Source organism: Macaca nemestrina, chromosome 4 (genome assembly GCF_043159975.1).
Source record: "Macaca nemestrina isolate mMacNem1 chromosome 4, mMacNem.hap1, whole genome shotgun sequence".
In the NCBI taxonomy this organism is placed as follows: domain Eukaryota; kingdom Metazoa; phylum Chordata; class Mammalia; order Primates; family Cercopithecidae; genus Macaca; species Macaca nemestrina.
Window position 1 is genome coordinate 35,103,914 of NC_092128.1, and position 23,369 is coordinate 35,127,282.

General features: G+C 36.1%; 1 protein-coding gene across 6 annotated transcripts in view; it reads right to left on the reverse strand.

Annotated features, from left to right (window-relative positions):
* Positions 1-9,926: 9,926 nt before the first annotated feature.
* LOC105474963 (sperm adhesion molecule 1) overlaps positions 9,927-23,369 on the reverse strand; it is a 35,145-nt gene continuing 21,702 nt past the window's right edge. For 3 of the 6 annotated variants that reach the window (XM_011729911.2, XM_011729925.2, XM_011729921.2), the window contains 5 exons: positions 22,913-22,997; positions 20,390-20,500; positions 15,880-17,039; positions 15,319-15,408; positions 9,927-10,492 (listed from right to left, as the gene is read on the reverse strand). In XM_011729911.2, the coding sequence (XP_011728213.1) occupies positions 10,004-10,492; positions 15,319-15,408; positions 15,880-16,833 (1,533 nt within the window). In that variant the 5' untranslated portion in view covers positions 16,834-17,039; positions 20,390-20,500; positions 22,913-22,997 and the 3' untranslated portion in view covers positions 9,927-10,003. The remainder of the gene's footprint in view (positions 10,493-15,318; positions 15,409-15,879; positions 17,040-20,389; positions 20,501-22,912; positions 22,998-23,369) is intronic. The other 3 variants (XM_071094556.1, XM_011729915.2, XM_071094555.1) reach the window with 1 other exon arrangement.

Genomic DNA, 23,369 nt, shown 5'->3' on the forward strand with positions numbered 1-23,369 from the left:
CACATAGACCAAAAAAACGGGATAGGGAACCCAGAAGTAAATCCATGTTTCTATGGACAATTGATTTTTAACAAAGGCGCCAAGAACATATATTGGGGAAAAGACACCCTTTTCAGTAAATGGTGCTGGGAGAACTGGATATCCATATGAAGAAGAATGAGAACGTACCCCTATCTCTCAACACATACAAAAATCAACTCATGATATACTAAAGATTCAAACATAAGACCCCAAACTATAAAACTACTGGCATAAAACATAGGGGAAATGCTTCACTACATTGGCTTGGGTACAGAATTTATGGCTAAGACCTCAAAAACACAAGCAACAAAACCAAAAATAGACAAATGGAGCTATGTTAAATGAAAGGCTTCTGTACAACAAAGTAAACAATCAACAGAGTGAAGAGATAACCTGCTGAGTGGGAGAAAATATGTGTAAACTGTTCATCTGACTAGGGACTAATATCCTGAATATATAGGGAACTCAAACAACTTAACAGTGAAAAAACAAATAATCCCATTTTAAAAATGGGCACTCCAACCTTGGTTTGCATCTTGACCCTAGCCCTTGTTTCCCAGTGGGTTACTTTGGGAAATTTGGTCAGAGTAAAATCTCAATTTCTTCAGATAATAACAGTGTCACCATCACAGGGTATTATGGAGATTAATGAGAAAATGCCTATAATCCAGGCCTGGCCCAGAGCGAGTAATCAAAAAATAAGAGCTAAAATAAAAATAACAGCAATACAACAAACAAGCATATGGTGCTTACTATGTACCAAGTACTGATCAAAGAACTTACACATATCAATTAATTTCATTCCCACACAGATGAGGAAACAAAGGCACAGACAAGTTGTGTAACCTGCTCAAGCTTACACAGCCAATGAACAATGGGCCTAGAACTCAAACTCAGGTAGTCTGGCTCTAGAAACCATATTTTCAAACTATTAGACATACTATCTCTATTATTATCCATGTTAAAGACACAGCCTTTATCTCTTTCTTGAGCTTTGAAATCACATGGCTTTGAAAAAAAAAAAATTATCAAGATACCCTACAGGCACCTCAAATACAACATGCTCAAAACCTAATCCCCCAAACCTGCTTCTCCACCTGTGCTCCTTTCTCAGGACTCGATGACATTGTCCTGGCAAGGAACTTGGTGTCAGATTGAGGTTAGGAGGCAAGACTTTACTCCAGACCAGATTGAAGATTGGCTGAAACATGAAAGAGGCACCAAAAGCAACTCTCCATAAGACACACCTGCCAGTATCATGACAGTTTATTGTTGCCATGGCAACACCTGGAAGTTGCCTTCTCTTTCCATGGCAATAGCTCAGAAGTTACCACACCTTTTCTCGAAAATTCTGAATAACCTGCTCTCAGTTTGCATATAATTATAAGTGGGTGTACATATGACTGCAGAACTGCCCCTTGGCAGCTACTCTCAAGCCCTGCTCGGCAGTAGCGGTCATGAAGCTCTAACACTGCCACCTCAATAAAGCTGTTTTCTTCTGCCACTGGGTCACTCTTGAACCCTTTCCTGAGCAAAGCCAAGAACCTTCCAAGGCTAAGACCCAATTTGGGGGCTTACCTGCCCTGCAAAAAATTAGGTTCCTTGCTTTCCCTAGACCCTCCCATATCCAATCATCCAAGTATTGATTTCTAATTCTATCCTTTTCTCTCTATCCCTCCCTAATACTTCCCTAATTCAAGACTTTATCCTCTCTGGCCTAGATAATGGCAATAGCCTTCTAACTAGTTTTCCTGCCTCTAGACTCAAAGACCCAATTTCTCCACAACGTACTTTCTCTGCAGATTTAAAATACAAATCTGACCATTTCAATCTGGGCTAAAGGATTAATTGCTGTTTCACTAACATCATCCAGAAGACACTTCATATCTGACACCTACCTTTCCAGCCCCAACTCCCATGTTGCACCATGTCCCCCTTCCTTCTTGCATTTCAGCAATCTCCAGAGGCTCTTACACTCTCTCCATCTCTCACACACACACACATACACCCACACATGTGCACACATGCACACACACATGCACAGACACCGTGCTGTTTCACAAATACTATATTGGAGTCTGTGTTTTAAAATTATCAGCATAACTCCTAAGAATATATAAAACAATCACAGGGAATATATAATCACTTACTTCCTACCCTACCAATTCCCTCACTGACAAAATAACCACAAAATTAATTTATTTGTAGAAAAAAGTTTAAATCAGTTTATAAGTAATTTTAAAAAATTATCTTTCAAGGACACTGAAGAACTTGCAGACAATCACCAAACAGTAACATTATTTATATACTGTTTTTACATTGTAATACCAGATTTATCTGAAATATAAGCTGACTGATTTCCTTCAGGATACATACTGTGACTAGCACTGTGACTAGCTATTATTTCTGTTTATTGAAACCAAAAGGCTTCAAGGACACAGAAATGTTACTGCTGAAGAAGCACAGGGGACTTGATGCCGTTATCTTACTGCCCCCTGCTGCTATTATTGTGTGTTATAAATGAGGCCCAGGAAATTGTAAAGTGATGCAACCTTCTAATAACCTAAGCTTCCTCTTTTCTCAATTGCCAGTGTCTCCTTTAATCCATAAAAGCCATATTGAAAGCATGTAAAAAATTAACAGATGACCCTTGATAACCTATTCCCTATGATACAGCACCCAGAAAAAAAATATATTTATTTTTTCTTCAACCTTTAAGTTTCAGGGTGTATGTGCAGGATGTGCAGGTTTGTTACGTAGGTAAATGTGCGCCATGGTCGTTTGCCGCACAGATCAATCCGTCACTTAGGTATTAAGCCCAGCATCCATTAGCTATTCTTCCTAATGCTCTCCCCCTACACAGGCTCCAGTGTGTGTTTTTCCCAATGTGTCCATGTATTCTCATTGTTCAGTTCCCATTTATAAGTGAGAATATGTGGTGCTTGGTTTTCGGTTACTGTGTTAGTTTGCTGAGGATAACAACTTCCAGCTCCGTCCATGTCCCTGCAAAGGACATAATCTCATTCCTTTTTATGGCTGCATAGTATTCCATGATGTACATGTACCACATTTTCTTTATCTAGTCTACCACTGATAGGCATTGAGGTTGATTACGTCTTTGCTATTGTGAATAAGGCTGCAATGAACATACATGTGCATGTGTCTTTATAATAGAATGATTTATATTCCTCTGGATATATACCCAGTAATGGGATTGTCGGGTCAAATATTATTTCTGCTTCTAGATCTTTGAGGAATAGCCACATTGTCTTTCACAGTGGTTGAACTAATTTGCACTCTCCCCAACAGTGTAAACATGTTCCTTTTTCTCTGCAACCTCACCAGCATCTGTTGTTTCTTTTTTTTTTTTTTTTTTTTTTTTTGAAATGGAATCTCACTCTGTCGCCCAGGCTGGAGTGCAGTGGTGCGATCTCCGCTCACTGCAAGCTCCGCCTCCTGGGTTCACGCCATTCTCCTGCCTCAGCCTCCCAAGTAGCTGGGACTACAGGCACCCGCCACCTCGCCCCGCTAATTTTTTGTGTTTTTCGTAGAGACGGGGCTAATTTTTTGTATTTTTAGTAGAGACGGGATTTTACCGTGTTAGCCAGGGTGGTCTCAATCTCCTGACCTCGTGATACGCCTGCCTCTGCCTCCCAAAGTGCTCGGATTACAGGCGTGAGCCACCGCACCCAGCCCAACCTCTGTTGTTTCTTGACTTTTTAATAATTGCCATTCTGATTGATGTGAGATGGTATCTCATTGTGGTTTTTATTTGCATTTCTCTAATGATCAGTGACGTTGAGCTTTTTTTCATTTGTTTCTTGGCCACATGAATGTCTTCTTTTGAGAAATATCTGTTCACATCGTTTGCCCACTTCTTAATGGGGTTGTTTGTTTTTTTCTTGTGTATTTGTGTAAGTTCCTTGTAGACACTGGACATTAAATCTTTGTCAGATTACAAAAATTTTCTCCCATTCTAGTAGGTTGTTCACTTGATGATAGTGTCTTTTGTGTTCAGAAGCTCTTTAGTTTAATTAGATCCCATTTGTCAATATTGTTAAAATGGCTGTATCACCCAAAGTAACTTATAGATGCAATGCTATTCTAGTTAAACTACCATTGACATTTGTCACAGAATTAGAAAAAACTATTTTAAAATTCACAAAGAATGGAAAAAGACCCCAAAGAGGCAAGACATCCTAAGCAAAAAGAGTGAAGCTGGAGGCAACATGCTATCTGATTTCAAACTATACCACAAGGCTACAGTAACCAAAATAGCATTGTACTGGTACAAAACAAGCACATAGATCAATGGAACAGAATAGAGAACTCAGAAATAAGACCACACATCTTCAACCATCTGATCTTCAACAAACCTTACAAAAATAAGCAATGGGGAAAGGATTCCCTATTTCTTAAATGGTGCTGGGAGAACTGGGTAGCCATATGCAGAAAATTGAAACTGGACCCCCTTCCTTACACCTTATACAAAAATTAACTCAACATGAATTAAAGACTTACATGCAAAACCCAAAATTATAAAAACCCTAGAAGAAAATCCAGACAATACCATTCAGGGCATAGGCAAGGGCAAAGATTTCATGACCCAAAAGCCAAAAGCAAATGCAACAAAAGAAAAATTCATTTCTTTTGTTTTACTCATGGTCAGAAGCTACTCTGAAGCCTGGAGTGAAAAGAAATAAGAACTAGTTCCTTTGTGTTATAATGTTACTTGACTTCACATCCTTGCAGGAGCAGTATTGTATAATGGTGGAATGCACAGGCTTGGGAGTCAAAGTCACCCACTCCCATCTTCTTTCAGCCTCTAGGACTTATTAGCTGTCTGACCCAGGGCAAGTCACTTATCTAAGGTGTAGTTATTTCAACTGGAAGAAAAATTATTAAATGAGAAGTTGTATGTAAAGCATATGATTGTTGTATAATAAACAGAAGCTCTTCTTATTTATGAAGAATTGTAAAGGGGTGATTAACAATTTCAGTCAGACTAATTGGCAGCATCACGTGGAAACAGAACATCACTAAAAGTATTCGTCACTAAAGGCAACCCTAACTATTCGGGAATTAAGGTTTCTACAGGATACAAAAATTATATATTTAATTTTGGCTGCTCAGCCCTCAAAAACATTTGTATAATACATATTGCAGTTTTAATGGTTTTTCCTACTTTTACAAAGTTATAAGCACAGCATATTGAACCCAGAAATGTCTTTACCTCCAGTCTTTAATTAAAACCTAGCAGTGCCACATGTGATGGGTCACAGCTGTGGTCACACCTGCACTCTCAGCTACTAAGGAGGCTGAGGCGGGAGGATCACTTGAGCTCAGGAGTTCAAAGTTACAGTGAGCTATCACCATGCTGGTGCATCCCAGCCTGAGCAACACAGTCAAATGGCAAAATATCCTGTCTCTTAAACTAAACATTTTTAAAAAGTCAAAAATTTAAAACCTAGCAGAGAAAAATAAAATCATTTATAATGATATAGTCTAAAAATTACATAATTGTATATTTATCCAAACCCATCCTTGTCCTTATATCTGTTATCTAGGATTAGCAAATTAGAATAAAAGAAGTGATATGCTTCAATAAAAATTATATATTCTACCTACTACTTTGAGGTTTATTGTTAAATATATCCTGTATTGAAATGATTAGAAAGCAAGTAAGTGAACAAAGTTGTATTAGCATAATGTTTTAAACGTTTATAGAGTCTAATTACAGATGTAACACATCAGTCATAAGATAAACACCTTCACGGAGGTCCCAATATTTTTCTGATAATTGGCATGTACATGTAATATAGTACTTTAAAAATGGCACATAGTGCTTAAATGAGATAATTTGTAGTTTTCAGTCAAATTAAAGATGTTATAAATAAATTTTACTTAATATACTACCTTACGAAATAAAAATATTGTCAATTTTATATTTCAAATGTAAACCTTAAATCATCTAATAGAGGAAAAATTTTGGAAGATAGATACATTCTTCAAATAAATAACCATTACTATGTTTTGGGCACCTACCATTCTTATAACAAGCACTGTACTAGCTAACTTTTGTTTACTTTTTCTAGTCTTCTAAACAATTGACCTAGTTGAGGAAAGAAACTCAGAGAAGTTAAGTTTCCCAAAGTCAGCAGCTTGCAAATTGCTAAACTGGGATTAGCTTGCTCTTCCCCCTATATCCTGCTGCCAAGAATTAGCCTTCCCATGAAAAACTAACAGCTCATTAACTTTTGAATTTTGTTTAAATGATATTTCTTATAAAAAAGTAATTTGCCAAAACTTTGTATAGCCCTATGCCCTTATAAAAGCAATAAGAGTCAGTAGATAGATGAATTTGTAATTCCTTGTAACTGACGTACTTTAAAAATATAATGATGATTCTCATAGACAAATGCCACATATAAAATAAAAAGGGATAAAAAATAAAATGTTCTTTTTAATGCTAAACTTTGGCTTCTGTTTTCATACTATAATCTACAGGTATCTAAAAAGTCGTATCTTACATTTTAGAAATGGTAGCAGTCTACTAAAATAGAATTTAAGTATAAATGAGAAAACAAAGTTTACTCTGAAAAGAAAAATAAAAGATACCCATAATAAACTATGAAAAAAAATGTCAACATTACTGATTATAAACCAAGTTAAAACAAGATGTCATTTTCACCCATCAGGTGAACAATGACTGCAGAATTCTATAAAGGCCAGTGTTGTTCATCTCTATTAGTGAGATCATTAATTGGAACAAAAGTTTTTGAAAGATAATTTTGCAATATCTATCTAAATTAAAATGTATGTACCCTTCACATCAGCAATTCCATTTAATCCTGGCAAAAGTATGCCATGGTATATATGTACATGATATTAACTATAAAATTTTTGGCAGAGAAAAAAATTCCATGAAATAAATATTCACCAACAAGAAATTTCCTTTAAAATTGTCATATAGTGGTATCACAGCATGATGTGGTCAGTACAAAAATGTACTGATATGGACAGACACCCAAAATATATTGCTACATGGAAAAAGCAAGTTACCAAAAATTATGGCACCAGAGCCCAATTTGTTATTTGTGTATATATACACACACATTTGCTTCCATATTATTAGCAAATTTCCGGAATTATATACAAAAAAACTGAAACCAGGAGTTGCCACTCGCAGAAGGAAGAGAGAAGGAAACATTTAGTTTTCCACTTTGTATTGTTTCATAAAGAGCAGCAATGATTTTATAAGAATAAAAAAAAAAAATTACAACTCAAAATGGATTAAAGACTTAAATATTAAGACCCAAAACTATAAAACTACTAGAAGAAAATACTGAGAAAACACTTTAGGACATTGGTTAAGGCAAAGATTTTATGGGTAAAACTATAAAAGTACAGGTGACAAAAACAAAAATAGTTAAATGGGACTATAACAAACTGAAAAGCTTCTACATGGCAAAGGAAAAACAATGAACAGAATAAAGCAAAAATCTGTAGAATGGGAGAAAATATTTGTAAACTATGCATCTGACAATTGACTAATATATAAAATATACAAGGAACCCAAATAATTCAACAGCAAAAAACAACCTAATCAAAAAATTGCTGAAGGATCTGGGTAGACATCTCTCAAAACATACAAGTGAACAAGAGGTCTGTGAAAAAAAATACTCATCTTTACTAATCACCAGGGAATGCAAATCAAAACCACAATAAGATATCCTTCACCCCAGTTAGAACTGCTATTATCAAACGACAAAACATAGCAAGCACTGGCAAGGATGTGGGAAAAGGGAACTCTTGGTGAGAAAGTAAATTAGACCAGCCATTATGAAAAACATTATGAAGATAGGGAATTTCTCAGAAAACTAAAAATAGAACTAGTATAGTGATAGGGTTTGGCTGTGAGCCCACCCAAATCTCATCTTGATTTGTAGCTCCCATAATTCCCACATGTTGTGGGAGGGATGCCGTGGGAGATAACCAAATCACGGTGACAGATATCCCCCGTACTGTTCGTGTGGTAGTGAATAAGTCTCTCAAGATCTGATGATTTTATAAGAGGTTTCCCCTTTCCCTTGTCTCTCACTGTCTCTTGCTGCTACCATGTAAGAAATGGCTTTCGCCTTTCACCACGATTGTGAGGCCTCCCCAGCCACATGGAACTAAGAGTCTTTTAAACTTCTTTTCCTTTATAAATTATCTAGTCTTGGGTATGTCTTTATCAGCAATGTGAAAATGGACTAATACACATAGGATACAGCAATCCCACTATTTATCCAAAGGAAAAAAAATAAGTATATCAGAGAGATATCTGCATCCCGTGTTTATTGCAGCACTATTCACAATGGCCAAGGTATGGAGTCAATCTAAATGTCCATCAACAGATGAATGGATTAAAAAAAAATGTGGTATATATACACAATGGAATATTACTCAGCCATAAGAAAAATGGAGTCCTGTCATTTGTTGCAGCAACACAGATGGAACTAGAGGCCATTATCTTATGTGAAATAAGGCAGGCATGGAAAGACAAGTATCTCATGTTGTCACTCATATGTGGGAGCTAAAAAAATTGAAATCATAGACAGCAGAATTATTGTTATGAGTATTAGAGGATAGGAAAGATGGGAGGAGAGAAGGATAGGGAGAGGCCAGATAATGGGTACAAAACAGCTAGAGGGGAGGAATAAATCCTAGTGTTCTATAGCACTGGAGGGTGACTATAATCAACAACAACATTGTGTGTGTTCAAAAAGCTAGAAGAGAGAATCTTACATGTTCCCAACACAAAGAAATGTTTGAGGTGCTGGTTACCCTTATTACCATGATCATTACACATTGTATGCATGTATCAAAATATCACTCTCTATGCCATGAATATGTACAATTAGGACATGTCAACTAAAATTAAAAGAGAAAAAAGAATAAAAAAGATTTTAAGCTAATCTAATGTAAAAAACTGTACAAGTGGTTCAGTTTTTAAAACTTCAAGCTTAAAAATGCATAATTTTTTTTAATTTTTAAAAAATGCATAATCATTTGAATTATTTTTATTGCTTTTTAGAGCTCAGTCTCAATTCAGATATTAAAGCTTAAACATAAAGAAATGAGATCTGTAACAAGTAAAACATTCTCCTTTTTTCTCATGAAAAATGTAATGCCTCAAAAAAACTAAGATCCTGAAAACTTGTGCCATCATTTGAGAGTATCTAGACAACTGGATTTGGAATATGTGGTTTCATCTCTTTTTGTTTCTAGGGAGGCATGTGGAAAGGAAGGAGGAGATAGTAATATTTGTACAGATCAGACTAGGCAAGAAATTCAAATACAACTGCTCTGCGCTTTAACAGAGTCGAAGGTTAATTGTATACACTGAAGATATTCCTTTCATTCCTGTGCAAATTAGAGTCTTCAATGGCACCAGAGAAAGCAAAAAAATACTAATTCTTTTCTCTTATTTCTTCCCTCCTTTTGATTTCTTTTCCACCCATCCTTTTTCCTTCTCCCTCTCTCTCGATTATGAGCAGAGGAGAAACATAAATATCCAAGCACTCTAAGTCTTATTGATGGGTTGTATTGAAAGGGTTTTCACTTTCAAGTTCTTAAACACTCTATATCAAGTTTTATTTATCAAAATGTCAGTGTCTTGTGCAGAATGATAGTGTTGAAACAATTCTGGCAGCTTTGCAAGTGAAACGCATAATATGAGTTTCTGCACTCTAAACTGGAGTATTTACATAAGCTATTGATTCCTGGAATACAAATCCCTGAACTCATGGTTGAGAATTCATAAAATATAGCAGTGTTTGTCAAGTTCAAAGGAAATTATCATTTTCTAAGTATAGTTATTCAGACAGAACTTTCCAAAAATGATCTTTCAACAAGACCTGTTCTTTTCCGAGATTTAATTAGTTGAAAAAGCACCCTTTAAGATGGACATATTGTTCATTTCAGCTAACCTGTGCAATCACAAACTCACTACAGAAGAAATGATAAGAAACAAAATATTAACAATGAACATTGTGGTAGAGACTGTGGAGGATGAGGGATTGTAGAAAATTGGAGGAGATCCTTCTGTCTCCACGGGAGGCTTTAGAGAGGCATCTATACAGACACCATCAGCAATACATACATCAACAGCATCAGTGTCTTTTACATCAGCTTTCTCCTTACAACTCAAGTTGGTATAACAGCTGCAATAAAATTTTTCAGAAAATTCCTCCAGGTCTTCAACTGTTGGTTTTCCATGTACTGTGAACTTTCCACCTTTCTCCAGTCGAATATCAAAATTGTCTGGGTTGAGGTGAAGATAGTCACTTGAATTCCAGTCCTTCCTTATACACACTCCTTGCTCCTGGCAAAGCACTTGGCTACACATTTTGGCTGCTAGTGTGACGTTGATTATGTAAGGATTCAGTATAGTCTCCATGTAAGTGTCTAGGAGCAAGCAAGATTTCTGTAAAATTATAAGACAGAATATCAAAGGAAAAGTTAGTTGATATGTGAATTAATTTAGTGTACTAAGCAATTTTTTACAGAAGAATGCAAAACCAGAGGTAGCAAGAAGTAGAAGATAATTTCTTTTTTACCTTAACCAACAAGATTATTCCAATTGCTTTTTGTAAGACTTACAAGTTTCACATGCCACTTCATTCCACTGAATTACTGACTAATTGAGGCTTAATATTCCTTACCCTTGCTCTTCCTCCATAATTCATAACATTATCCGGGGATAGAATGCTACAGCTGTTACAGTAGGTTAGAGTATGGTCTCTAGGATCCATTTGCCCTGATTGGAGTCCCAGTTCCATTAGTGACTAGCTGTAGGAACTTGGGAATTTCTTAAGCTTTCTAAGTCTTAGTTTCCTATCTGGGTGACTTTGGGCAAGTTGATTAACTTGATTATGCTTCAGCTTTATCATCTGGAAAATAAGGATAATTATGATGCTTACCTCATAAAGTTGTTATGAAAATAGATTTTAAAAGAACAATACATATAAATGTGCTGAACACAGGGGCATACCATATTTTCAGTTGACCCTCAATAAATTACAAATAAATGTAAGAAACACTACATTTGTCAGACAATTTTTTTCCTGAGACAAATTCTCATTCTGTCGCCCAGGCTGGAGTACAGTGGTGCAGTCTTGGCTCACTACACCTTTGATCTCCTGGATGCAAGCAATCCTCCTGTCCTAGCCCCCTGAGTAGCTGGAACTATAGGCATATGCCACCAAATCTGTCTAATTTTGGTATTATTCTGTGGTAGAAGTGAGGTCTTACTATGTTGCCCAGGCTGGTCTCGAACTCTTGGGCTCAAGCAATCTTCCCACCCCATCCTTCCACAGTGTTGGGATTACAGGCATGATCCACCATGCCTCGCCTGCCAGACAAGTTTAAATAGCATGGAAAAGGCTTATAATTTGGCTTATAAATTGCTGGCTCAAATACGTTAAACAGGTTCAATTGAGTATACTTTCTACTAAATGTTATGTATAGTCTAGTTATGGGTGAATAATGACAACTCTTTTACAGATTTGGCAGACTATGAGTGATGACTAACTAAAATGATTCATCTTGAGACTGGCATGTTCTAAACCCTGGACACTATCCTCTAAGAAATATTGAAGTTGATCACTTTTTTTCATATTCAACAGTTCCATTGAATGAGGTAGTTGTGCTAGTCCTTTTTCAGGTCAAAGGAAGTGGTGGTGGTAGATATGCAGGCATGTGAAGGAATCTCAGCAGCTTCCATCTGAATATATTTCTTTTCATCTTCCTTGAGATGATGTCATCTATTGTTGGCAGAATAACTGATTGCCAAAATTGTCTGCATCCTAATTCCCTGGAACCTGTGACAACGTGAGCTTACATGGCAAAAGAGACTTTGCAGATGTGATTAAGGAATGGATCTTGAGAAGGGGAGATTATCCTGAATTATCAAGATGGACTCAATGTAACTACATGACTCTTTGAAAGTGTAGAAAGTTTTCAAGCTGAGTTAGAAAGATGAAGTGAAGGAAGGAGAAATTCAAAGTGTAAGAGAGATTCAATGCGCCTTGGCTGACTTTCAAGATAGAAGAGGGCCCTGAGCTAAGGAATGTACTGGCCTCTAAAAGCTGGAAATAGCCATTTGCCAATAGCCAGCCAGATAATGGGGATCTCATTGCTACAAGCACAAGGAAGTGAATCTGCCAACAACCCAAATGAGCAAGTATCTTCTCCTAGAAAGGAATTCAGCCCTGCTGTCATCTTGATTTTAGTCCATTGAAACTCATATTGGACTTCTGATCTAAGAACTATAAGATAACAAATTTCTTCTATTTTTTTAAACCACTAAGTTTGTTGTAATTTTTATGAAAGCAATAGAAAACTAATACACCATCCATCTTCTTAACAATCCAATAGTTTTGAATGGTGTTTAGAATGAAATTCAACTTCTTCTCTTGACTTGTGCACAATGTGACACGGTATAACCCTTTCCTCCTCTTGTACAACCTTCCCACATCCATTCTACCTTAGACATAGTAGCTATTTCACTAGCACGGCAGGTTCATTTCAAACTGCACTTACCGTTCCCACTGCTTGGAATGGTCTTTCCTCTAATTTTTACCACAATTGACTTCATCCTGTCATTCAGATGGCAGCTTCAAATTAGACAACGCCCTTCTCTGATACCTTCCTTGATAAGTTCTCCACATCTCTGTTTTAATTCTCTGTGTAGCACTTACCATATCAAAAATGTTTCTTACTTGTGTACTTTTTAAGTACTCATAAGTTCCAAGAGTACATAGACTTTCTCAATATTCTTCAACACTATGTTCCCAATACAAGGGAAATGAGAATTTATACCAAGTTCAAATAACATTGCAGCTGCTTTCTCAACTCCACAGAGACAAGGGTTATACAAAGAGGAGTAAAAGGGTGAGAATGACTTGAGAATCATTAACCTGCATACTTTGTAGTCTATGGAAATACATTAAAAGTGGCTCTCTAACAGGTAAGACTTGGTTCTTATCATTTGTGTGTGTGTGTGTGTGTGTGTGTGTGTGTGTGTGTGTGTATATATATATATATATATATATATATATATATATATATATCCATGGTGTAAATCCTCCTGCCATGGCCAATTTCAAGCTACCTCCCAAACATTACTGAATGCAGATCTGGGAATCAAGTATACCACCATTACACATTATGGTAGCATGCCATGAAGTAGCACATTATTACATAGTATTTCCATTTATAAAGGTATGAAAGATGTAAATAATCTCAAGAGCATGGACCATGGTAAAATGAGGTAAAATAATTGATATATTGAAATGTGTCACCTGTTTTTAACATAGTTTTTATTGTAAGTTTTTATCATTTAATTTTTAATAATGGCAGTGATTAACAACTGGCTCACAAAATCCCTGAATATTTACCAATTAGGTCTCAGTTGGGACCAGTAGGGCTGACTCTGTCACACCACCAGATCTAATAAAATGGAATGAAAAGAAATGGCTCATTTGCATTTGTTTTCTGTCAATTCCAGTAACTGCAAGTAAACCTGCAATTATCAGTTTCTTAAGTTGTCAATGAATCAGAGAAAACATGACAAGTAATCCATGACTATTGATTGCAAATGACATAGAAAAAAGGGGAAGTAATGATAGATCTATTATTTAAAATAATCAGAAGTTGAGAAAGGTAGCAGAAATATATACAACAGAATCTATAGGGGACAATTTTGGGACAATGCCACTAAGAAGAAAATAATCATATAAAAGTTGAAGGATTGTCTCTGGTATGGATAATACTGAAGATGATTTGAGAGACATAGTAGTAGAATTTGAATCTAAGCTTAAAGGGCCACTAAAAAACAAGTGTGATACTTAAATAGTATGTCATGTCATCCTATTCATTGAGGAATGCCTGATTCACTCCTCCTCAGAGTAAGAGTGGAGTTTTCAGTTTTTTAAAAAAAGAAAAGAAAATAGTATGGAGAATTTATAAATATGTATAAGTTTTTAAATAATAGGACATTTGAGAAGGGAGTTTATGGATTTGGGGAAACAACTAATAAAAATTAAGAATTTACTTAAGAAAATTATCATTTTACAATGATTTTCTGACACATAAAATACTTTACCAAGGGTCACATACCTTTTTCTGAACTTATATTTCCTGTTATTCCTTTATATTAGAGATCCAATTAGAGTAAGAGTTATACAAAATAGGCAAAAGAGTTATACAAAATAGGCAGATGGGCTCCGATTACCTTAAAAAATTCTCATAAATGTAACTGCAGTTAAGTATTTTTAAATAAAGACTATGTCTATTCTATCCAAACAATAAGAGATGAATACAATGCTTCTCAAAGGCTTTCTTAGACTACTAGAGTGTAGACTATTTGCTAAAATCCTAAGATAGGACCCTTGGGCCATGAGCTTCATCTGGCATTCCTCATGGCATGTTCATCATTGGTATTTCCACATCCACCAGAGAAGAAAAAATTCAGCTTCAACTCAGCAATGTCCATAGGACAGCTTTCCTCTTAGGTCAAGAAGGTTGATGAGGTGGGGGATAAAGATCTGATATACAGAATTAAACAAGAATGAAAATAAAGGAACAAGGACCTATCTTCTGATACAAAACACCATGCCAGAAAATTAAGATTGTAGTCTTGTTTTTGTTACTTAATAGTCATGTAGCCTAGAGAAAATCAATTATTCACTGAATTTCTATTTCCCCACTGGAAAACGGGTATACTATTTTCTGCCTTACAACCACCACACAAATGTATTTTGATTCAGCCAGTAATACTTCAGCACCTATTACTGCCTGCTAAGCATAGTACTACTTATTTTCTTATTTAATACCAAAACAGGCCGGGCGCGGTGGCTCAAGCCTGTAATCCCAGCACTTTGGGAGGCCGAGGCGGGTGGATCACGAGGTCAGGAGATCGAGACTATCCTGGCTAACATGGTGAAACCCCATCTCTACTAAAAATACAAAAAAAAAAAAAAAAAAAAAACTAGCCGGGCGTGGTGGCGGGCGCCTGTAGTCTCAGCTACTTGGGAGGCTGAGGCGGGAGAATGGCGTGAACCCGGGAGGCGGAGCTTGCAGTGAGCCGAGATCACGCCACTGCACTCCAGCCTGGGAGACACAGCGAGACTCCGTCTCAAAAAAAAAAAAAAAAAAAAAAAAAAAAAAAAAAAAAAAAAAAACCAAAACAATCCCCAAAAACATTAAACATAGAAATATTTTCACCTATTTTCTACCAATTCAACTTACCATACTTCGCGTTATACTGAGGCTTCCCCATATTACAATTCCAGAAGCCCCCAGAGCAACAGTTTCACCAAGCGTAGACACAAGTTCTTCCTGGAAAGTGTGACAGAAAGAGTCAGCAGATAAAAACGAAATGAAAGTGCTATACATAGGACAGTAACACCGAAGCTAAGCATGCTGACCCAATAATAATAATTTTTATATTTCCCCATTATTTCTATCTCTTACACAGCCATTGCCTTACTATAAAACAAATAAGATACTATTATTGTTTCAATCACTTCTATTGAAAAGACAGCAGGCCTAAGAAATAAAAAAAAAAAAAGAAACTGAGTTCATACACTGTCTATACTACCTAATTCTCCCTGCCTACTAAGAGATAAAGACATTACATTTAAGATTAAGCATATTCTTATTTTGCATTCATAAAATAATGTAGAACTACTTGTGTACACATTCCTAATATTAAAAACTAGATTTCACTCCCTTCGAAAATAATATTAAATTTCAATAAACGTATTTTGTGAATTTCATTTCATAGCCCTCATACCTTGATTTACTTACTCGAGAAAGGAATTTCAAAACTTGATCAGTAAAAACTAGGCGGGCATAGACAAAAACCGGAAGTGGATTTTTTGCATCAGGTATTTTGGAAACCCTGATGGCTTCCCGAACTCGATTGCGCACATAGAGTGTAGCAACTACAACAGACTGCTGAGTGTTCAGATAAATGGATGGGTAAAGGGCAGTGCTTTCATTCCATAACCAGCTGAGATCATCATTTCTTTTTATTTCTACATCAAAGCAACTTCCATTGTAACCGGGTTTCCTATAGTGATGGTTGTAACAATCCGGAAAAAGATAATAACCCCACAAGTGATTTGGCCGAAGTGATCTTCCCAATTTTATAGTCTCTAGCATGAAATCCTTCCCTGCCTTTTCAAATTCTTGTTTAGCTTTGTCAGTGGCCTGTGGGAGACTAAGCTGTACATTTTGTTGCTGAACCAGTTCAATAGACCTATTCTTGTAAACATCTTTAGGTTTCCAGTTTCTTGCCCAAGTGGGTCTCCATTCTTCCCAGTCAATAACAGCCATTCCCAAATTGTCTACTGGCATATAAAAAAGAATGTCTTGCTTAGATTTGTCCAGATGGTCTTGCAAGGAAACCTTCTGGGGGATTCCTCCATGCACAGTTACTCCTGTGGTTAGGTCTATATATGGATAGTAGCCAAGTCTATCAACATAAAATATTGTAACACCTTGCCCGGTGACGTTTATTCGGGGGCTTCCCATTAAAGTGAAGAGGCTCATATCTAGTGGCTCATCAAATTTTCCAAGACAAAATTCACTTGGGGCATTCCAGGCCCAGAGGAAAGGCACATTTGGAATAATAGGGGGTGCTCTGAAATTCAGAGTTAAGCAACACGGAATCAGAAGGAAGGTGAAAACTATCTGTGATACTCCACTTGATTTAACAAAGCTTCTGAAAAAGATGTGCTTGAATTTTAGCACTCCCATTGTAAAGAGTAATGACTATGAAAACATTTATTTCTTCCTACACACGTTGGTTTACCCAATATTTGATGCAAAGTGTGAGCACAGATGAAAGGGAATGGAATGAATTCACTTTGGTGGATAAAGAGGTATAATGATTAAGTTACATTTAAATATTATTATTCTTGTTTCATGTTTCAGGATTGTTTTGCAAGTTGCGTCACCTATAACTGAAAAAAGAAATACAGAATACATTGTTATGATGCATTTCATAATAAAGAATGTAAGCTTCACCAAGTTCTCAACTTTAAGTGCAGGGGGTTTAATTTCATCTTAGAAGATGGAGGACCCACTCCTGTGTTTGAATCTATGAAATTATTTCCTTTCATGTATGATACAAACTCTATACTAGTTAACATTTTTCTCATCTTTCCAAATCACTACTGGGCCTACAGAAAGGAGACTGTAGCTATTTTCCTTTTGCCTTTCTGGCTGTACAGAATGCTGTACCAAGCAATGCCTTAGCAAAAGCCCATTGGAGGAAAATAAATTGCAAGTTGATCCTCTCATTCTGTTTATTGCTTCCTGAAAGACCACTTGCTAGCTGTCTTCCATATACTGAAAACAACCTTTCATAGAATTCTGAAATTTCATCTTTCTCTTTCTTTCTTCTTTTTTCTCTTTTTTTTTAATCAAAGGGGAGCAAACTCACTTCTGCCAGAAGTAGTAAATCAACAGTTTGGCTGAATGTATTGAATCAACCAAAAACTTCTACCAAACAAGTTGAAAGGCTCCTTGGTACACTCCTCAATCACATCTTAAAATAATGTACTCTCATGTCTAAAGTTAATAAAACATTTTACTACTTTCCATTTTCTACTAAAAGGATTGGCTCTAGCCTAACTTAAGAAAAGCAATATATAGATTTTGGTCTTTTTATAGTGTTTGATAAGTAAGATTGTCTTGTCATTCTGATTGTGACAAAGCAAGGTGTTATAGCACATACTCTGGCTGTATTAAACCACAAAAGTGGTACAATAAAATGGTCTGGGCTCAAGAAATTAAACTATGTATATACTCAGCATTTAGGATTTGCAAAAATTACCTGCAAGAAGATATATTTAAATGTTCTGTGATTCTAGGAGGGAATTGGAAACTTTCTTTTAAATTAGATTAGTAGTATACTGCTTTATGAAAGTAAAACAAGAATTATACTATTCTTCCCAGGAACATGTGTCCTTACCATAGCAAATTATCCGGTGATTTCCATTGCTGAAAAATATATGACTCTAAAGAGATCACCATATCAGAATAAAATAAAATTATAAAGACTATTATAGTCTCATGTTTTGAAGATAGTGAATTTTTCCCTTCATGTTTAGAACATACAAAGTACCTAAAGATTTTTGTAGCTTAAATACTCATAAATTTCTTTATTCAGGACCTAGATCATCTTCACCTAAAATAATATTAGGGGGAAAAACGAATTGCTTTTAAATACCAACTGTCAATACTAATGCCTGAATGGCAGGGACAGGGAAAAGAAAATGGAATAAAGGATTAACTTTCCCTGTATCTCAGGGAAGGAGTAAGCTAATCCTACTGAAATTAACATTTAAATCTATTTACACGTGTTCATTTTATGTAAGAAAAAGATGGGGGACCGGGCTCAATGGCTCATGCCTGTAATCCCAGCACTTTGGGAGGCCAAGGTGGGTGGATCACCTGAGGTCAAGAGTTTGAGACCAGCCTGACCAACATGGTGAAACCTCATCTCCACTAAAAATACAAAAATTAGGCAAGCGTGGTGGTAGGCTCCTGTAATCCCAGCTAGTCAGGAGGCTGAGGCAGGAGAACCACTTCAACCCAGGAGGCGGAGGTTGCAGTGAGCCAAGATAGCACCACTGCACTTCAGCCTTGGTGACAGAATGAGACTCTGTCTCAAAAAAAAAAGAAAAAAAAAAGAAAAAAATAAATGAAAAACATGGGGCAGAATGAGCCTGTTGAGAATGTCTCTACCCATAGAAGTCTTCAAAAAAGAATGGACACTTCTATGCTTAAAATTTTAATCAGTGAAATATCTTTTCCTCAGCATAAATCTAAGGCAAAGCCTTGGAACAGAGAATTGGCACAAAATTGAGGATAAACCTAGAAGTTAGCATCAAGAATAACATCTTTTTGTTTAAAGTATCTAATAGAGAACTTTACCTGTTTACAGAGAAAACCTGACATTGGCCTAGACAAAGAATTTATGACTAAGACCCCAAAAGCAAATGCAACAAAAACAAAAATGGAACAAACTGGACTTTATTAAACTAAAAAGCATCTTCACAGCAAAGAGGATAATCAACAGACTAAACAGACAACCTACAGAATGGGACAAAATGTTTGCAAATTATGTCACTGACAAAGGATTAATACACAGAATCTACGAGGAACTCAAACAAAATTGAAGAAGAAAACAAACAACCCAATTAAAAAGTGGACAAAGGACATTAACAGACATTTTTCAAAAGAAGACATGCAAGAGGCCAATAAATGTATGAAAAATGCTCAACATCACTAACCACCAGACAAATGCAAGTCAAAACTGCAATGAGATACCATCTTACACCAGTCAGAATGGCTATTATTAAAAAGTCAAAAAAAATGTTGTCATGGATGCAGAAAAAAGGACACACTTATACACTTTTGGTGCAAATGTAAATTAGTACAACCTCTATGGAAAACAGCGTGGAGATTTCTCAAAGGACTAAAAATAGAACTACCAATCATCCTAACAATGCTATTACTGGCTATCTACTCAAAGGAAAAGAAATCGTTATATAAAAAAGACAACTTCATTCAAATCTTCATTGTAGCACTATTCACAAGAGCAAAGTCATGGAATCAACCTAAGTGTTCCTCATTGGTGGATTGGAAAAAGAAAATTAGGTGTATATACACTATGGAATACTATTCAGCCACAAAAAAAATAAAATCATGTTCTTTGAAGCAACATGGATAGAGCTGGAAGTCATTATCCTAAGTGAAATAACTCAGACACAGAACTGCATGTTCTCACTTTTAAGTGAGAGCTAAACAATGAGTACTCATGGACATAAAGATGGAAACAATAGACATTGGGGACTCTGAAAGGGAGCAGGTTGGGAGGGGGATGAGGATTGAAAAATTACCTGTTGGTTACATTGGTCACAATCTGTGTGATGGGTACACTAGAAGCCCAATCCTACCATTATGCAATATATTCATGTTACACACTTGAACATGTAACCCTTAATCTAAAATAAAATTAAATTTAAATATCTTTTAATGAAAAAGATACCATTAAAAAAATAAAAATAAATACATAGATACCCTAATAGAGAACCTCATCTTCCTGGAAAATCTTAACTAATTTAACCCCAGGTAATAATGCCTGACCTTATCTTTCCACTAGTATTCCTAAGCTCTATATTCAACTTATACCTATTAAAGTTGCATTTTTAAGTGTCTTCCTTGCTCATTGTGTAGATAATTGCTTCTTAAAGCACTTCTGCTAAGTCTTTGCTATCCCCCAAACCCAAACAATAGCACTTACCCAGAAGTCTGCTTTCAAAGTCCAGCCACCCAATGTCTCTTCAGTAGTATCAAGGCAAGAAGTTGGCTGGTCTCAATGTCTTCCTAGAGCACTGGCTAGTCATTAGCATCCCTTTGAAAAAAAATAAAAAAGATTATTTTCTCTCAAAATAGATTTAGAAACTTTAAATTCTGAATATATCTAAAATTCTACTTAAACTCTTATTCCTGTTGTAAAGGCATTTTATCACTGGAACACATGCTAGCTAAATCCTTTGAACTAGGAATCACTTGTCTAAGGATAAGTTCAAAATGATTTTGTAATAAAAATTATGTAGCTACGTGTAGTTATTCACACATGTAGTATTCACCACTATGTATTGTAGCATCTATGAAATGAGAAAAAATAAAAAGCAAGTTCAATACCCAATGATAAGAAATGATTTAATATGGTATTTCAACCTGAAAGAATGTATGCAGATATCAGAACTAGTTACAAAGATAATGATGCAACATGTAAATATGTTTGCCTAAAATACGAAGTGAAATAAAGTACAAAACTACACACTGTTGAAGTATGCAAAAACATGTATGCGCATGCTTAAGGAATTAAAACTATTCAAAAATGTGAAAGAATATTTGTATTTTCTGAGTGTCCATTATATATTTCTGATCTTCTAATTTTCTTTCATCCAACTATCATACTGTTTCTCAAATAAAAAGTGCAAGTGAATAAAATTTTAATGTTAAGGCCGGGCGCGGTGGCTCAAGCCTGTAATCCCAGCACTTTGGGAGGCCGAGATGGGCGGATCACGAGGTCAGGAGATCGAGAGACGATCCCGGCTAACACGGTGAAACCCTGTCTCTACTAAAAAATACAAAAAAAAAAAAAAATAGCCGGGCGAGGTGGCGGGCGCCTGTAGTCCCAGCTACTCGGGAGGCTGAGGCAGGAGAATGGCGTAAACCCGGGAGGCGGAGCTTGCAGTGAGCTGAGATCCGGCCACTGCACTCCAGCCTGGGTGACAGAGCAAGACTCCGTCTCAAAAAAAAAAAAAAAAAAAAAAAAAAAAAAAAATTTTAATGTTAGAAAATAGTTTGCCAGAACAAATTTGAATCTCAGCTTCCCTTCAGTGAGGAAAGACAAATAACCATAAACCTCTCCACACATTATCTACCAGGATGCTTGTACAGGGGATTCTTGTTCTTGTAAGAGGAAGAGGAGTTGATGATTGCGAAATTTTTTTTCGAATAAATTTTACTGTGTATATTTAAGGTATACAACATGATGTTATGGGAAGATTAGGATTTTTGAGGTAAGGAGAGGGGAGTATCAGACAGGAAAAAAAAAAATAGAGCCAAATTTCTTGGCTTAGTCCTCTGCTTTTCTTTTCCACAACAAACGCTTTATTTCCATGACAAATGCTTTCTCTCTAGAGAATCATAACGGATATAGAAGTCAGTCAAGACACTGCCTTCAGAATCTACCTTTTGGAATTCCCATTTCCTGTGAGTTTATGTATACAATATCTCAATGGAATTAAGAACTGAATTTAGACACAATCCTCTTACCATTAAAATTGTTATAGATTTTGAATATAAATTATGATCATAAATATTTTTAAAAATTTAGAAATATGGACAAATATTGAAAAAGGCAAGACTATAACTTTGGTGAAAGCAAACCGTAACATTACCAAAGGGGGAGGAGCAAAGAGAGTCCCAAATCTAAGTCATGCACAAGGCACCTCATCAATTTCCATTTCTCTACAGACCTCACTCAAAACTACCAAACTTTGTTACAATACTGAAAATGGCCTCCAGCCTCGGGAAGCCTGAGGATACTGAGATAACTTTAGTGTTCTAAATTACTTCTGTACATACTGTGGGAATCATTCTTTAACATGAAAAATGAAAAGCAAATTTCCACATGAGTGGTAGGTCCCAAGCTGATTGCCCTTGTATCCTCATCGCATTTGGTAGGATGCGTGGCATTTCCAAGGTACATAGTTCATAAGTCCAACCCAAAGGCTGACTAATACATCCAGTTACAAGTAACAGTGACTCCAAGCTAAGAGTTTTAAAGAAACTTTTAAGAGACCAGCATAATATCCCCAAAAGCGTATTTTTTCTCCTAAAGTAAAAATATTTACAAGTATTTTCACGAATGAAAGGAGCTTTTGTGTAAGATTATTTTCTAGGAAACTTCTTAAACTATTGTATTTTATAAATAAATTGACCAGAAATAGATTATCATAAACTTGATTCAACAAGAGAAGTTAATCCCATTGTAGGTGGCATTTCATCAACTCTTTTTTCTTTCCTCTTTATTATTGTTGTCATAATTATTCCTCTCCTTTGGTTCTTTCAGCCTCGTCTTAACTTTCTCAGTGTCACCTAGATATGTTTTGAACAAGCCAGAGATTCTTGAGGTTAAAGAAACTGCTTAAAATGTGGCACATTACAGAACTTTGTATCTTTTTTTTACAAAACCATACCTGCTTTTTGCTACAAAGCTGTGCAGTAGAAAGAACAAAAGGCAACTTACTTTTAAAGTAAAAACTGAAAAGTTTTCCTTTAAGATGTGATTAGGTCAGAAGTCACTCCAATCTATTAGCTCTGCAGTATTTAACCTGTTGGGTGAGAAAAAACAGCCCTTTGCCCAGTCAATTAAAGGAAGATTTAATCTTTTGAAATGTTACTGTGTAATGTGGTAGGGAAACCTGTCTGTGTGTGTGTGTTTGTGTGTGTGCGTGTGTGTGTGTGGTGTTTTAATCTCAGCAAATTCAATCTTTGAGACACAATCTCAGTCTGTTGCCAAGGCTGGAGTGCAGTGGCACAATCTTAGCTCACTACAACCTCCAACTCCCAAGCTCAAGTGATCCTCCCACTTCAGCCTCCCAAGCAGTTGGGACTATAGGTGCACACCACCAAACCTGGCTAATTTTTAAAATTTTTTATAGAGATGGAGTTTTGTCATGACGTCCAGGCTGGTCTGGAACTCC